The 18,601-nt window shown below is 42.3% G+C and overlaps 1 protein-coding gene across 2 annotated transcripts in view; it reads left to right on the top strand.

Annotated features, from left to right (window-relative positions):
• Positions 1-18,155, top strand: part of tgfbr1b (transforming growth factor, beta receptor 1 b) — a 54,212-nt gene extending 36,057 nt beyond the window's left edge. For both annotated transcript variants that reach the window (XM_032551697.1, XM_032551698.1), the window contains exons 7-9: positions 14,636-14,760; positions 14,878-15,008; positions 17,223-18,155. In XM_032551697.1, coding sequence (XP_032407588.1) covers positions 14,636-14,760; positions 14,878-15,008; positions 17,223-17,348 — 382 coding nt within the window. In that variant the 3' untranslated portion in view covers positions 17,349-18,155. The remainder of the gene's footprint in view (positions 1-14,635; positions 14,761-14,877; positions 15,009-17,222) is intronic.
• The last annotated feature ends 446 nt before the right edge of the window (positions 18,156-18,601 follow it).

Raw genomic sequence — 18,601 nt, forward strand, 5'->3', positions numbered from 1 at the left:
ATTAAATATTCATTCCATTACCATACTGAGCCGTATGAAACTGCTACATTTTGGTCCAGTCAACATTGCACACTATCTGACACCTAGAAGATGAGTAAAACAATAAAGAATAAAAAACTTTTTATTTGTTTTTTTCTTAGGAATGTTTTGTTGAACATGTAGACCTGTTGCAATAAGCAATAAATCAATTAATTGCATGATAAATTAAAACGAGCTCAATAATTTCCATTTGCATGATTTTTCATTTTAATCTTTTCTCTCTTTCTACCAAAAACTGGATGATAAAAGTGTACAATCTGGTGCTTTGCTCTCAACTGTCCTTTTTTATTAAAAGAAGGTTTAGTGGGGGGGCGCTGGTGAGCAAGATATGGCGTAGGATGTACTTTTCAGAGCTCCTGCAAAATCCGTTTTAATTGCATAAAAAAAAGAAAAAAACAGCATTAACCACGTTAATATCTGTTGAAAAACTGGAGAGAAAACCTTAGGGTCATAAACAGCTGGACAATCCAAACATAATCATCCTGAATGGCCAAAAAACTGCAAAAGTATAGATACGGAAGTGATGCTAATGCTACAAGGCCTGCTAGGACCACGAGACAGAGGGCAACAGGCGACGCTGACCCACCGACAACCACTGGGTCTGACGGCCCAAATATGAGTAACGAAGAAATGAAAGCGGACATCTTATTGTCACTGAGAGGAGAAATCGCTAAAGTGATAAGAGACGAACTTAAAGGCGCATTAGCGGAAGATTTCCAAGCTATAAGATCCGAACTGCAAGCGGTCCGTTCCGAAATTGCCAACAGCTCAAAGGCCATACAAGCTGAAGTGGATATTATAAAGACGGACGTTCTGGACTTAAAGGGCGGCCTATCAATGTGGTCAGACGAGGTTACTTCACTACAGTCTACTGTAACAAGTTTACAGAAGGAAATGTCAACGCTCAAAGATAAATGTGAAGATTTGGAGGGGAGAATGAGAAGGTTTAATATCCGCATAGCGGGCATTGAAGAACGCCCGGGCTCCAGTTCCCCACAAGCTGTGGCAAAAATCATCAAAGAAGTTCTGAAGATGGATCGAGACATAAAGGTGGACCGCTCACACCGTACACTCACCGGTGGAGGACCCAGGGATCGTGAGACACCAAGAGTCATCATCGCTAAATTACATCATAACGGGGACGTGGCGGAGATCCTGAGGAAAACCTGAGGCAGAGCTCCGCTTTTTCACAATGGTCATCATGTCGCCTTCTTCCCCGATTACACGGCCAGCTTGGCCAAAGCAAGAGCCACCTTCATGGATGTACGGAGGGCGCTGCGGGGTATCAAGGAGGTCTGCTACGGCCTCCTCTGTCCGGCCCGATTTCGGATTACATATCATATTGAAGAAAAGGAGTTCCTCGACCCCAAAACGGCTATGGAATACGTCCGGTCTTGTGCGCAATTCTGTTCCCCTGTGAAAATCTGTTCCCCCTGTGTCGGGAGCGCGCATTACAGCCGGAGAGGCGGATCTGACCATTTTCACGGCACTTCTGATCGATTTCTCGGTAAAAACAACTCAGTTAATCATGTCAAGCTTGTAACATTTAGTTTAATCGGCAGCTATTGTTTACAAAATTGTAAAAATAATTAAATAAACGAGGTCTTTTTACGCTGTTTTGTGTTATTTTAAACGCCAAGAGAATCGGTCTTTTTCCAACTTTTGTCACTTACGCCTGACAGAAATAAAAGTCAGTCACCAAAACACAGTTTTTCAACACGTAGTGTGTATTTATAATTTTTCATTGCTGATATAAGAGGATGGCTGAAAGCATGGCACAAAAATTAAGACTTCCTGAAAAGACGAGAGTGTAGACTTTCTGGTAAATCCCGTTCTAATGTAAAATATGACAGATTACTGTATTAAGGAAATTTCTAGTATACTACATGCTATCACACATAACAATTTTTGAGAATTTGGCAACAGTTGCCCTTTATTCCCAAACGTTATGGGGGGAGGAGAGTAGAGAATGGATATTTCAGCTGCCTGAAATAATCTGTTCCCCCTCCATAACATGGGAACAAATTAATTCAGCAACAAGTCTTTAACTGTGTTTATTCCTTTCATCATCAACAATAAATCAAGTAAGTTTGAAAACTTACTTGATTTCTCCTTGGGCTGCCACCTTATCGTGGTGGAGGGGTTTGAGTGTCCCAATGATCCTAGGAGCTATGCTGTCTGGGGCTTCATGCCCCTGGTAGGGTCACCCAAGGCAGACAGGTCCTTGGTGAGGGAACAGACAAAGCGCAGCCCGAAGACCCTAATGACGAAGGAAAACTTTGGACTTGGTGTTCCCTCGCCCGGACGCGGGTCACCGGGGCCCCACTCTGGAGCCAGGCCTGGAGGGGGGGCACGATGGCGAGCGTCTGGTGGCCGGGCTTTTACCCATGGAGCCCGGCCGGGCTCAGCCCGAAGAGGAAACATGGGCCCCCCCTCCCATGGGCCCACCACCCGTGGGAGGGGCCAACGGGGTCGGGTGCACTGTGCGATGGGTGGCGGCCAAGGGAGGGGACCCTGGCGGTCCGATCCTCGGTTGCAGAAACTGGCTCTTGGGACATGGAATGTCACCTCTCTGGTGGGGAAGGAGCCGGAGCTAGTGCGTGAGGTCGAGAGGTTCCGGCTAGAAATAGTCGGTCTCACCTCGACGCATGGCTCTGGTTCTGGAACCAGTCTCCTTGAGAGGGGCTGGACATACTTCCACTCTGGAGTTGCCCAGGGTGAGAGACGTCGGGCAGGAGTGGGCATACTTGTTGCTCCCCATCTCGGCGCCTGTACGTTGGGGTTTACCCCGGTGAACGAGAGGGTAGCATCCCTCCGCCTACGGGTGGGGGGACGGGTTCTGACTGTCGTTTGTGCTTACGGGCCGAATGGCAGTTCAGATTACCCACCCTTTTTGGAGTCCTTAGAGGGGGTACTGGAGAGTGCTCCTCCTGGGGACTCCCTTGTTCTGCTGGGGGACTTCAACGCTCACGTGGGCAACGACAGTGAGACCTGGAGGGGCGTGGTTGGGAGGAACGGCCCGCCCGACCTGAACTCGAGCGGTGTTCTGTTGCTGGACTTCTGTGCTCGCCATGGATTGTCCATAACGAACACCATGTTCAAGCATAAGGGTGTCCATATGTGCACTTGGCACCAGGACACCCTAGGCCGCAGTTCGATGATCGACTTTGTCATCGTTTCATCGGATCTGCGGCCGTATGTCTTGGACACTCGGGTGAAGAGAGGTGCGGAGCTGTCCACTGACCACTACCTGGTGGTGAGTTGGCTCCGGTGGTGGGGGAGAAAGCCGGTCAGACCTGGCAGGCCCAAACGTGTTGTGAGGGTCTGCTGGGAACGTCTGGCGGAATCCCCTGTGAGACGGAGCTTTAACTCCCATCTCCGGCAAAACTTTGAACACGTCCCGGGGGAGGTGGGGGACATGGAGTCTGAGTGGACCATGTTCCGTGCCTCCATTGTCGAGGCGGCCGATCGGAGCTGTGGCCGCAAGGTTGTCGGTGCCTGTCGCGGCGGCAACCCTCGAACCCATTGGTGGACACCTTCGGTGAGGGATGCCGTCAGGCTGAAGAAGGAGTCCTATCGGGCCTTTTTGGCCTGTGGGACTCCGGAAGCAGCTGATGGGTACCGACGGGCGAAGCGGCATGCGGCTCGGGTGGTCGCTGAGGCAAAAACTCGGGCGTGGGAGGAGTTTGGAGAGACCATGGAGAAAGACTTCCGTACGGCTTCGAGGCGATTCTGGTCCACCATCCGGCGTCTCGGGGGGGGAAGCGGTGCAGCACCAACACTGTTTATAGTGGGGATGGTGTGCTGCTGACCTCTACTCGGGACGTTGTGGGCCGGTGGGCAGAGTACTTCGAAGACCTCCTCAATCCCACCAACATGCCTTCCATTGAGGAAGCGGAGCCTGGGGACTCTGGGTTGGGCTCTCCAATCTCTGGGGGCGAGGTCGCCGAGGTGGTTAAAAAGCTCCTCGGTGGCAGGGCCCCGGGGGTGGATGAGATCCGCCCGGAGTTCCTTAAGGCTCTGGATGTTGTAGGGTTGTGTTGGTTGACGCGACTCTGCAATATTGCATGGACATCGGGGGCAGTTCCCCTGGATTGGCAGACTGGGGTGGTGGTCCCCCTGTTCAAAAAGGGGGACCGGAGGGTGTGCTCCAATTACAGAGGGGTCACACTCTTAAGCATCCCTGGCAAGGTCTATTCGGGGGTCCTGGAGAGGAGGGTCCGTCGGATAGACCCAGGACACGCTGGAGGGACTATGTCTCTCGGCTGGCCTGGGAACGCCTCGGGATTCCCCCGGAAGAGCTGGAAGAAGTGGCTGGGGAGAGGGAAGTCTGGGCCTCCCTTCTGAAGCTGCTACCCCCGCGACCCGACCTCGGATAAGCGGAAGAAGATGGATGGATGGATGGAAGTTTGAAAACATTTGCTCTGTATATGCCAGAGTTATGGGGGGAGGAGAGAAAATGGATATTTCAGCTGCCTAAAATAAACCGTTCCCCCTCCATAACATGGGAACAAATTAATTCACCAACAAGTCTTTAACTCTGTTTATTCCACTTATCATCAACAATAAATCCTGTGAACTTGGTAACATTTGCTCATTATTTGCCACAGTTATAAGGGGGGAACCATATATTTTAGTAACCTAAAATAGTCCGTTCCCCCTCCATAAAATGGGAACAAATTAATTTACCAACAAGTCTTTAACTCTGTTTATTCCTCTTATAATCAACAACAAATCATGTGAATTTGGTAGCATTTGCTCATTATTTGACAAAGTTATGAGGGGGGAACCATATATTTTAGTAACCTAAAATAATCCGTTCCCCCCCATAAAATGGGAACAAAATAATTCACCAACAAGTCTTTAACTGTGTTTATTCCTTTCATCATCAATAATAAATCATGTAAGTTTGGTAGCATTTGCTCATTATTTGACAAAGTTATAAGGGGGGAACCATTCTGGGAATCAACAATCAACACCACCACTGTACTTTAGTGGTAATAAATGTTTTTAAACTCTAAAAACAATCTATATCATACTTATCACATAGACAAAAACCACATGAAAACTGTCGAATGCTCACTTTCTAGGTGACCTACCCACAAGAGAAAAAGCCTTTGTTCTTGAATCCACTGGGGGAATCAAAACAAGACATCCAGAAATGTTTGCAAATCACAAGGTATGGTTAAAAATTTAAGTTTAACTCAAGTATGAAAATCAAATAAAGTTGTTCTTATTAATATATCTATATTTACAGAGCATTTATGAGGAAGAAGGGGTGCAATTTGTATGCCAAACCTAATACATTAACATGGACTCTGAAAACATTTATTTAAGGAAATTGTTTGTTTGCAAATTAATAAGTACAATCATTTTATTTTCTATATTTTCTTTCATAAATGACTGTGTTGGTGCTTAGCACATCCTGTGTAACAGTTTCATACACACCCACATATATACGGTCAAGATTGTACATGTATAATCGTGTGTGTGTGTGTGTTTTTATACTTTTGTTGTTAACAGAGGACCTAAAAGACTTGTGTCACTTCTGTGGAGAGATGGAAAGTGACACGGAGTTTGGCAAAGTACAGATGTTTTAGCCAAACACACAAATAATAGTAATCATGATAACAATTGTCATAAACACTCAAAATAAGAATATTAATGTTATCCTCACCACTGTTAAGGATAAGTCTCACAGCAATTTCCAACCTCATGCTGTCGACCGCCTCTCTGGAAACAGGAAAATCCACAACCTCTTTTGATAGGATTTTTTCTGCAAACTGAAATGAACAGCTTCATTTAATGGCTTTAAATTTAAGTAACAAAGAAAGTAATTCACTGTACATGTCTCAAAATATATATCAAAATCCTAAAGTCATACACTGTGTGACAATATGTATGCACCTTCAGTGAAAATACACCACATGATGTACTATCTTGTTGTTTTGGATGCTTGACTGTGTCACATGTCCAACGTGAGACATTGCACCCCTTCTTCCTCATAAATGCCCTGTAAATATAGATATATTAATAAGAACAACTTTATTTGATTTTCATACTTGAGTTAAACTTAAATTTTTAACCATACTTTGTGATTTGCAAACATTTCTGGATGTCTTGTTTTGATTCCCCCAGTGGATTCAAGAACAAAGACTTTTTCTCTTGTGGGTAGATCACCTAGAAAGTGGGCATTCGACAGTTTTCATGTGGTTTTTGTCTATGAGATAAGTATGATATAGATTGTTTTTAGAGTTTAAAAACATTTATTACCACTAAAGTACAGTGGTGGTGTTGATTGTTGATTCCCAGAATGGTTCCCCCCTCATAACTTTGTCAAATAAAGAGCAAATGTTACCAAATTCACAGGATTTATTGTTGATAATAAGAGGAATAAACAGAGTTAAAGACTTGTTGGTGAATTAATTTGTTCCCATGTTATGGAGGGGGAATGGTTTATTTCAGGCAGCTGAAATATCCATTCTCTACTCTCCTCCCCCCATAACGTTTGGGAATAAAGGGCAAATGTTGCCAAATTCTCAAAAATTGTTATGTGTGATAGCTTGTAGTATACTAGAAACTTCCTTAATACAGTAATCTGTCATATTTTACATTATAAAGGGATTTACCAGAAAGTCCACGCTCTCGTCTTTTCAGGAAGTCTTAATTTTTGTGCCATGCTTTCAGCCATCCTCTTATATCAGCAATGAAAAATTATAAATACACACTACGTGTTGAAAAACTGTGTTTTGGTGACTGACTTTTATTTCTGTCAGGCGTAAGTGACAAAAGTTGAAAAAAGACCGATTCTCTTGGCGTTTAAAATAACACAAAACAGCGTAAAAAGACCTCGTTTATTTAATTATTTTTACAATTTTGTAAACAATAGCTGCCGATTAAACTAAATGTTACAAGCTTGACATGATTAACTGAGTTGTTTTTACAGAGAAATCAATCAGAAGTGCCGTGAAAATGGTCAGATCCGCCTCTCCGGCTGTAATGCGCGCTCCCGACACAGGGGGAACAGATTTTCACAGGGGAACAGAATTGCGCACAAGACCGGAACAATATTACTCCAACAGAGTCAGCCGAATAAAGGTACCGTGAGCCTATTGAGACAATAATATTAGAAAATATCTCATTGTTATGGCTAACGTTCATATAGCTCTCTTTATAAGGTTTATGATGATAAATCTATAGATTTCAACGATACGAGCAAATACGCTGTTTTACTTTAGATTCCTTTTTTTAGGATTTGCAGGAGTTTGTGCAGTATATTTGAAGCTTACGTGGTTATATTATTTTCCCCATTATGACTTTGGCTTACTTCCCACCTTGTGTACATATCTAAGCGCACCTACTGCAAATATATTCAATCTTGGTTGTGCACTTTAGCGACTTATTTTAGCTGCTGGGGACTATGTCCCAAGTATTCAAACATTGTATTTACCTGTTCTATGTTTTTCTAGTTCTGATCCCTCTGTTCCCCGGGGACCCTGCGCAAATTCTTTTTGCAAACTTATTTTGTTTCTGTTATTATCATCATTTTGCCTCATTACTTGCTCATACTCATTTTGTGAGACTAGAAATGCTGGTCACAGTTGTCAAAAATTTGCTTTATCCCTCTCTGTTTGGTTCTGTGGACATTGTGTACATATTCCTTAGACCCCACACAGATAAGACAGTGTTATGCATAAAGGGTTTGTTGCCGTTTATGATATATTCTGAGATGTCTAAACATAGACCACATAGAGATAATGGGTGACCCACTTAAAATCGTAACTTATAATGTAATAGGGCTCCACAATCCAGCCAAAAGAAAGAAAATATTGAATCAATTAAAACAAATTAACTGTCACATTGCTTTTTTGCAAGAAACCCATCTATCTGATACAGAGCATGAAAAATTAAAAAAAATCTTGGGCAGATAAGGCTTTCTACTCATCCCACCAGTCGGGGAAAAAAAGGGTGTTGTCATACTTGTGCACCGGCAGATTAATTTCACACAAACGTTGCTACATAGAGACACAGAGTGAAGATATGTATTAGTTAATGGTACAATTGATGGCATAGAAGTATCGCTTGTAAATGTGTATGCACCCAACACGGATGCGCCTGATTTCATAAAGTCATTGTTTAAGGTAATATTACAGCACAGTACTGGGCTGTTGTTGCTGGGTGGGGACTTCAACTGTATTCTGTCACAAATATTGGACAGATTACCCACTCCAAACCCCCCCCCTCTCTAGAATGAGTAGGCTGCTTAAACATCAGATTATAGAGACGGGTATTGTAGACGTATGGAGAAACAGGTTTCCCAGAACTAAAGACTTCACTTTCTACTCAAACAGTCATGCATCCTACTCTAGGATCGACTATTTCTTTACCCCAAAGTCAGAACTGCATAGAATAGTAGATATTGAAATATTACCTATTACTATTTCTGACCATGCACCTGTCTTATTAAAATGGAATATAGGACATAGGCTAACATCTAAACAATGGAGGCTTAAAACGTCCCTGCTTAACGACAAAGTATTCATTGCATTTATTACAGAGGAGCTCAAGATATGCCTAGAAACTAATACATCTACAGAAACAACACCTCTGATATTATGGGACTGTGCCAAAGCATTCCTTCGGGGCCGTATAATATCCTTCACATCTACGAGAAAAAAACAGAAGAATGCTAAACAAAAAGATTTGGAGGACAAAATTAAAGAATTAGAGCTTAAACATAAAAGACACGCTTCAGCTAAAATCTTGAAGGAATTAAATGCAACCCGCAGACAACTAAACAGCCTATTGTCAGATAAAGTAGAGGGCAACTTGAGGTTCACTAACCAAAAATATTATGAATATGGCCAGAAGGCTAGTAGGTTATTGGCATTTAGATTGAGGAAACAACAGTCCTCCAACTCAAAATAAAATCCCAAGAGTCTATTGAGACAAGACCTGACAAAATAGCAGAGGCCTTTGCAAAATTTTACAAATTATTATATACAAACACCGATACCTGTAATAATGACCAAGAGCTCACAGATTTTTTTAAACAATATAAAATTGAACCACTTAACGGATGAGGCGGCATTGAACTTAGATCAACCGATTGAGGAATGGGAGATCAAGCAAATGATTAAATCACTTAAGAACAACAAAAGTCCAGGCCCAGATGGATTTACAAATGACTTTTATAAAACTTTTCTAGAACTTCTGGCCCCACTGCTATTAAAAGCATATCTCCATGCTTTAAAATCCAAAACTATGGCACCATCTTGGACAGAAGCCACTATAGTAGTAATCCACAAAGAGGGTAAGGATCCTACAGACTGCCAGTCCTATAGACCTATATCACTGTTGAATACAGATTCACGCATACTCACAGCAATCCTAGCAAGACGACTTAACAAATTCATCACCCAAATCATACATCCCGATCAGACAGGATTTATTGTAGGCAGGTACTATGCTGATAATCTAAGGCGCTTACTAAACCTAACAAGCATTCAAAAAGAGAGAGATTGAATCAGCAATCATATCCTTAGATGCCCAAAAGGCGTTTGACAGAGTGTCCTGGAAATACGTAATTCATACTTTGAAACGTTTTTTATTTGGCCCACATTTTGTTGACTGGGTGCAAACACTTTACTCCTTTCCACAGGCAGCAGTTAAAGTTAATGGCTATAGGTCTGCTAGATTGTCATTAGAACGTGGGTGCAGACAGGGGTGCCCACTCTCACCCCTTCTGTTCGCCATTAGTATTGAACCGTTAGCCCAAATCATTAGAGATGATGCTAATATTAAAGGGATAGAAATTAACAAGAAAGTACACAAAATTTCATTATATGCTGATGATGTGTTATTGTATTTGACGGAACCTAAATCAACAATCCCCCACGTGAAAGAGCTCATCTCTCAATATGGATTTTACTCAGGCTACAAAATCAACATAGAAAAGACGGAAGCTATGGATGTAAATGGCACAATTTCAGACTTCATAAAAGTACAGAGTGGCTTTAAGTGGCCCAAGAACGGTATCAAATATCTGGATATTCAAATACCTCCACTTCTATGTGACCTCTATGAGGCAAACTATAGCAAACTTCTACGAGTCATTAAAAATGACCTGGAGCGTTGGGATACACTCCCTATCTCTCTGATAGGTCGTGTTGAAAGTATCCGTATGAACGTTTTACCAAGACTACTCTATCTATTCCAGATGCTACCGGTGGAGAGTCCCAAATCTACCTTTGACACTTTAGATAAAATGATACCTAGATTCATTTGGCAAAAAAAGCGACCTAGAATCAGATTGAAAACCCTGCAGTTACCTAACCCCAAAGGGGGCCTCAAACTCCCAAACTTAAAATATTATTACTGGGCTGCACAACTTAAACCCTTATTAGTATGGCTACAGAATATTGCAGATACTCGTTGCCTGGAAATAGAGAAAAGCAGGTGCTCAATACCACTACAAATATTACCTTTCTTAGATGCTCCTGCAAAGGAAATGACAATCTGGACAAAAAACACCCTCAAAGTTTGGAACAAAATACAATCGGCTTTTAAATGATCAAAACAGATTTCACTTTTATCAAATATAGGATACATGAAGACATTTACACCGAACAATTTAGATTCTGGGTTCAAAAACTGGTGTAATTATGGACTATCTCATATCCACCAATTAATTAATAAGGGAAATTTCAAAACCTTTGAGCAGATAAAAAGTGAATTTGGCCTCCCTAAGACGGACTTCTAGAGATACTTACAAATTAGAACCTTTGTGACGACACACAACAATTGGACTAAACTTCTTGAATCTACACCTATAGAAAATTTCCTAATGGACATACAAAGGGGAAAGGAAAGTAATAGCGTAATTAGTAAAATATATGACCTGTTTCTGTCCATAAATGTGCACGATTCCACAAACATAAAGCATAAATGGGAGACTGAATTGCAGGAGTCAGTAGCAGGGGACACATGGGAAGAAATATGTACTGAAGCACAATTTATTTATTTATTTATTTTTTTTTCTCCGAAGAGTTTTTGCGGCGCTAGTGGCTCGTATTTTTTTTAGACAGTAGGCAGACAGGAAGGAGGGTGAGGAGAGGGGGAAGACATGCGGCAAAGGTCGTCGGGACCGGGAGTCGAACCCGCGACGTCCGCGTCGAGGACTAAGGCCTCCAAACGTGGGGCGTGCTAACCCCCTGCGCCACCACAGCACGCCCCTGAAGCACAATTAACAACAAATTCTAATACATGGAGAGAATTCAAATGGAAAGTACCGTATTTTCCGCACTATAAGGCACACCCAAAAACCTTCAATTTTTTCAAAAGCCGAGAGTGTGCCTTATAATCCGGTGCGCCTTATATATGGGCCAATATTGAGCCACAACAGGTCTCGCAACTACGGTAAGCAGCCGCCGACTTCATTTTCCCTCGTAGAAGAAGAAGCGCGCGGTGCACGCTGGGTTTTGTGTAAAGACCCCAAAATGGCTCCTATTAAGAGCCATTTTGGGGTTTAAGCTTGAGTTTAAGCTCAAGGCGATCAGTCACGCAGTAGAACACGGGAATAGAGCAGCAGCGAGAGAATTTAACATGAACGAATCAAAGCGCAGAAGTGGATATATATTGTGATTGCACTAACGTTTGATTTACCGTAACAGTATCAGACTGTTTTTTTACGTGTTTATTGAATCGAGGAAAAGTTCCCCTCCACTAGATGTTATACCTTGCTGTTGTTAAAAGATAAACTGTGTCATGAAAATACCACGTCACTTAATTTACCTCGGGGAAAATAATAAAACTGCTGTTTATTCATTTTGGGAATGAACGGAGATTTCAGAACGCTGGTTTGTAATCTATTAATAAAGTTTGACTGACCTATCTGACTGTTTTGTTGACATTCCCTTTAGCACAGTCCCATCTAATGGATGCATAACGTAACCCCAGCCTCTACTGTAGCGTCTATTCTATGCGCCTTATAAGGCGGTGCGCCTTATATATGAAAAAAGTTTTAAAATAGGCCATTCATTGAAGGTGCGCCTTATAATGCGGTGCGCTTTATAGTGTGGAAAATACGGTAATAGTCCTGTTTTTCAGAACGCCAGCAATAACCAGTAAAATGAATCCAACACAACCCAGTCCATGCTGGAGAAACTGCGGGACGCAGAATGCAAATCATACGCATATCTTTTGGGCTTGTCCTAAACTAAGTGTATTCTGGGAGGACATTTTTGAAGCTCTCGAGGTAATTTTCAGAAGAAATGTTCCAAAAAACCCCTTGGTGGCAATTTTGGGAGTAATACCCGATGGAATACAGGAAGGATGATAGATATCTTCTAAGAATCTTGCTCACAGCAGCATTGAAATGTATAACTATGAGATGGCTGAAGCCAGGACCTCCTACATATAACACATGGATACAAAAAGTTTGGGACATTCATTTGATGGAAGAAATCACATATTCCTTAAGGCTTCAAATAACAGTTGTTAATATAAGGTGGAGCTCTGTCATACCGTTATTATTTCAGTGACACAATTACAGGATTGCCCTTTTGCACTTGTGTGTTCTCTTGGGTCGGTCTAAAATACCATGGTGCTTAAGAATGTGTGGACCACCTTAACTCAGGGGGGATTTAATCGTATGTTTTGTATTTATTTTATTTTGCTGTTATCTGTCTGTTGATTTCATTCTGTTGTTTTGTAATCATTATTACATTTGTTAAGAATACCTACTGTCTCATCTGTTGCCAAGTTATAATGCAGATGATAAATGTCAGTAAGTGACAGAAGAATGTAACTGAACATGTGTTGTGCAGGGTGTGCTGCTCTCAGATGAAGTTAGCTAACATTCTAATTTATGCTTGATAGCAGAGCAGGTGAGGGTCTTTCTGTTTTCACCTCCCAACGGGACATTCATCTTTTCATGGTGGGCCGTTCTCAGGCTGCACTGTGCCCTCTGCCGTCTCACCCTCTGAAAAATGGCTGCAGCACTAGATGGAAATAAATCTTGTAACTTTGTAGAAGCTTATTGAACCATTTCCACAGCAAATGAGTGTCTTAATCGAAGCTAAAGGCAGTCCAACAGAACATTAGCATTTGTAATCTGTTTGCTTTTGGTGTTGACTTTTTTTTCTTCGTGTAGGCAGTGTATGCGTTTGATGAAACAAAAATTAAAATCTGCCTGTTTAATTGCTTTTACTGTTTTCTTTACTACTTCTTACTGTGCAGCACTTTGACTGGGAAAGGTGCTATATAAATAAAGTTTACTTAATTACTTACTTCCCTCCTTAATTTGACTCAGACTGACAGGAAAAACTATGCTGCAGTTACACATCAGCAACTGTTTAATAAATTGGAATGGAATAAAAGGTCAAAAAATTTTATCTGATAAAGTTTGCCTGATCATACTGAGAAGACATTAAAAAGCACCACCACTATCTCTGGACTTGATCTTTTTTATTCAAAAGAATTATTAAAAATAATAGAAAAGGGCCGGTCCGCGACTAGATAACTCTGACCTGATTATAACCTCTTCTCCCAAAACCAGAATGCTAGTCCCAAATTAGCTGCGTTACAGTCGTCTGTTTTATGAAATATCTCCTCAAAGGGAGAAACCACACAAAAATTAAAAGTGTGTGTGTTTATATTTATTTATATATATATATATATATATATATATATTTATACAGTACAGACCAAAAGTTTGGACACATCTTCTCATTGAATTCAATGAGAAAGTGTGTCCAAACTTTTGGTCTGTACTGTATGTATATATATATATATATATATATATATATATATATATATATATATATATATATATATATATATATATAGTCTTTAGATTCAGCTGACAAACATTTAGTGAACTAGTTTCAGTCATGTTGATGTTTCTGGTATTGAGCCAGTAGCGCGTGTATCCAGCCAGACGTGGAGGAAGCTGTTAGTTAACAGCAGCACTCTAATACTGTTTTAATGATTTAATGACAGAAAGAGCCGAATCACGGCTTCAAGCTGCAGAGTTGCAGTGTTCACATTATTAACGGTAGAATGCTCTCTAGCTTCTTTCCTGCTGGCTTCGCTTGATGATGTGCAAACATGGCCCTGTAAGAACAAGAGCAGTTCTGATGACTAGTGTGCTCTGTGCTGGAGTATTTACTTCACAGCAAATCCTTTCCAAACGCAGGCATTTGCTGTCTTGAAATGGTTTCCTTTCTTAGGCTGAGAATGAAAGATGTTTACTCCAAGTACGGAGTGTGTTTGTAACCAAACGTTACTGTACATTAAAGCAACCAGGAGCTTCAGCGGGTGTTTCATGGACATGGTTTCTGTTGCAGAGATGACATTTATTCAGTTCTAGTCCAATCTGGTTAAAATACATTCACTACTAGAATGTTAAAAGTGAGAAGCATCCAGTCAGAATGTACACAGGCTGAAATATGTCAGATATTTGGCTTTATGGGTTGCAGCATTATGGATGAATGAAGTACTGACACCAGTCACTATCTGGTGATTGTGTATGAAATGTATCCTGATTCCATGCTGAGGAATGTGTTGGGTAACGGTCCATGTTGCTCCCTGTCAGGTACATGGCTCCAGAGGTGCTGGATGACTCCATCAACATGAAGCACTTTGAGTCGTTCAAACGGGCCGATATCTACGCCATGGGCCTGGTGTTCTGGGAGATTGCCAGCCGCTGCTCTGTGGGAGGTGAGGACTGCACCAAAAATTCTGGTTACAGCGGACCCAAACGCTCAAAGTTTAGAAAGATTTGGATACAGGAATGAATATTGCTAATTATTTTGACTCCATGCTTTTTGTTGTCAGGCATTCATGAGGACTACCAGCTACCCTACTATGACCTGGTCCAGTCAGATCCATCAGTGGAGGAAATGAAAAAGGTGGTCTGCGAGCAGAAACTTCGACCAAATATTCCCAACCGCTGGCAGAGCTGTGAGGTAGGCTGGAGGGGGCTGAGTCTGAATCACTGCTTTCTGAACAGAACCAGCACCAGTGATGTGCTGGACTTCTGCTGGAACACAGCCTCGCACCACCACACTACCATGATTAACTGTCACATGACTTTCAGGTTTCTGTTGTGTTCATTTGAAATATGTTGTGATCAGTGATGTCAATCAGATCACTTTTTTCAGTAATGAGTAATCTAACGCATTACTATTTTAAATCCTAAACTGCAACAGAATTTAGTCATTCCATTTGCAGAGCGGTTACATTTCTCTCCTTTCTTCTTTGCTCCCTTATATCCAACAGCTATATTCAATTAATGGCTGAAAATATGTAACTGCGAGGAGAAGAGCTCCACAGTTCCATCTATCTCTGCGTTATCCGGCAGTAGAAGTGTGAAGATGTTGTGTGGGTGTTGTTATGCCTGTTGAGTCTAACGTGACTGGTGGATGGAGACTGTGTTAATGAGGACTGAAGGAAGCCCTCGGATGTAGTACTATGGTCTCAGTAGACAGTCTGACACACACACACACACACACACACTCTGACTCAGAGAAAGCAGCTGCTATTTATATCCCCAGCTCTGGTCTGATTGCTGGACCAGTTTTCAGCAGATCGTTGGGATCTCTGGGCTTACAGAGCTTATTTTTAACAAATGATCTGTTTGTTAGAGAGCAGATCAACCGTTTATTAAACTCTTTTTAAATTACTGCTTAAAATTCTAACAGGAGCTTGTTATTTCTGGTAAACAGAACAGGTCAGTGAAAGGTCACTGATGTATTTGTTGCACCAAAACATGGTAGCAAAATAAGCATTGATGATATTGATTGGCAATCATTCAAACCTGACCTTACAGTACAAATATGACAAACGTCAAAGCCTCCAACCACAGCTGTATTCTAAACCAAAGTAACAAATAAACAGCAAAATGGAAAACACTGGCTCATTATAATCATTTGTGTGTTTTCGCATTTCTCAACTTGAAAGGTGAGAAATGTAAGATTGTAGTGACTAATTAAGATTACTCAAAGCAAGCATCAGAGTGACATGGTGACTGTTGATACCAGACAGGTTTGTCTGAGTCCATCAGAAATGATCCAGTGCAGAAACATCATAACCAGGAGTTACCAGAGAGAATGTCTTGTCAGCAGCTGGGTGGACTTCAGGCTTCGTTCATGTGGCCAAGATTAAAAGGCAACAGGAACTCAAATATTCACTCCTTACAACCAAGATTTTAAGAACATAATCTCTGGGCACAAAGCACACTAAACTTGAGGCTGACCACACCACGTTCCACTCAGGTCAGCTAACAGGAAGCTAACAACAGGCTCAGGAAAACTGTACTCCACAAAATGTCTAGTAGACATGACAACCTTCCCCACCCAGCCTCTATGATTGATCCAGGCTGCTGATGATTGTGGGCAGATGTTTGAATGTTATTTGAAAGCACAGTGCAGCTGAGTAGAGATGCTGAATCCATGTGGTGCTAGCTGCTCCCAGCAGATGATGACCTCACTGTACCCCGACCGCTTTCACAATCTGCACATCTCAGACTGTTATGGATAAATGACTCTGTGTCCTTCCTCTGTCTCATTTATCTGCTTACATGCACACTGCTGCACGATTACATAACCATAACATGTAAGACTGGCGATAGTCACACATAAACAAAAGCTGGTTAAGCAGACCAACACTCCTTAGAGAGGTAGCAGAATGAGGAGAAGATAAAAGCAGAAGTCGCTACAATCTTTACTTCACTCCGTGTCACCCTAAGGTGAGCTGAATGGAGCCCAGCGCTGGATGCTGAATGTCACTCTGTATCTGTTCTATTCATATGACTTTAACATTTGATCATTTTTAGCATTAAAACCTGGTTTATACTTAACCAAATTTCATTTCTCAAGGTGATGACACTCAGGGGTTTTGGTTGAGTCTCAGAACTGGTAAACAGACCTGGATGCTGCACAGAAGAGAAAATGTGTGCACTACAACAATATTACATTTACCTGTATTTGGCCGCTGGCAGGTGCCAATTTCCACCTCTGGTAGAGCAGCTGATGGTGTGTTGTTGGAGTGTGTGTATGTGGAAGCCTTCAGGGTGTCGCTGCACCCTTAGCCTCCCTCTGGTCCCTGGAAGCAACCCGAGCAGGTTCAGTGTGTGTGAGGAGAGGGACAAGCTGCTGATGTGTGTCTCTACCTGTGTGCAGGCTCTGCGTGTCATGGCTAAGATCATGAGGGAGTGTTGGTACGCCAACGGTGCCGCCCGGCTCACCGCGCTACGGATCAAGAAGACACTGTCTCAGCTCAGCCAGCAGGAGGGAATCAAGATGTAGACCCAGCTCCCAAACACACACACTCACACACACATCTCTGACTGGGATCTATACCATTAGCATTACACCATCTGTGTCCTGATGAGCCCTCAGCCTGTCCTGAAGGGAAGCTGAGGACATTTTGTGTCTCATTCACCGCCTGAGGAGGCTGGTCTCCTGCTGGGCAGGTGCGTTGATGTCTAGTGGAGACATCTGATGGAGGAGGTCTGTGCCTGGGGGGATGGTAGAGATGTGTAAGGAAGCCTTCTATCACTGACGTTTCATTAGAGCATCCTCTTCAATCATCACCATAAACCTTTCTTTAAACAATCCAAACCTTTCCCCTCAGTAAGGCTGCAGCTCTGAAGATGTTAGGGAAAGAACTTGTGATTTTCTAAGTAGCATTGAATGTGCTTTTTATTGGGACACTGACCTTGTGTCATATCGTTGCTATAGCAACTCCCAAGAAGCCTAGAGTGTCATCAGCTTGTAAGGGATGTGACAGCTGCTCCACGGACTACTCTGTGTGGCCACTGAGATGCATTACAGGACAGGAAATGTCGCATTATTTTACTCAATGAGCCAGACAGCACCAGTGTCCAAACTGGCGGAGTTCCTCAAGGTGCCTGGGTCATGACTGGGTCATCATCTGGAGAAACAGATGATGACCCATGATGCATACCATGCCATGATGCATCATGCCATGATGCTTCCCATGATGCATGATATGCATCATGGGAAGAATGGAATGAACAGCAGCTGTTTGGGTCAGCTTGATTACACATGTTCCAGTCAAAGAGCCAGACATTGAAAATATCCAATCAACTCTGATCAATAGATTAGATTGTTTTATTTATTGCAGATAAACTACTGCAATAAATAGTAGTTTATTGCAGTAAACAAACTTATTTACTGCAAACAACATCCTGCAACATCCTAAGTGCAGGTTGTTGGCTACAGTGAACCCTCGCTATTTCGCGGTTCACCTTTCGCGGTCTCGCTGCTTCGTGGATTTGCATCGTGCATTGTGTTCTGCATTCTGATTGGCTAAACAGTCTCTCCGCTTCTTCTCAACCTGTGTGTCAACAACGTTGCGGTTTAATATGTACACGTACGTAAAACAGCTTGCCAGATTTAACATAATCGATGGTGGCATGTCGGTTTATAAGAATTATTTTGCCCAGAAGAAAAAAGAGCGACAACTACCGATAACTATGTTCTTCTCTCGAAGAAACACACCTGCACCGTGGGGTTTAGAAGAAAAAAAACGCTAC

The sequence above is a fragment of the Xiphophorus hellerii genome, chromosome 21 (genome assembly GCF_003331165.1).
Source record: "Xiphophorus hellerii strain 12219 chromosome 21, Xiphophorus_hellerii-4.1, whole genome shotgun sequence".
Taxonomy (NCBI): domain Eukaryota; kingdom Metazoa; phylum Chordata; class Actinopteri; order Cyprinodontiformes; family Poeciliidae; genus Xiphophorus; species Xiphophorus hellerii.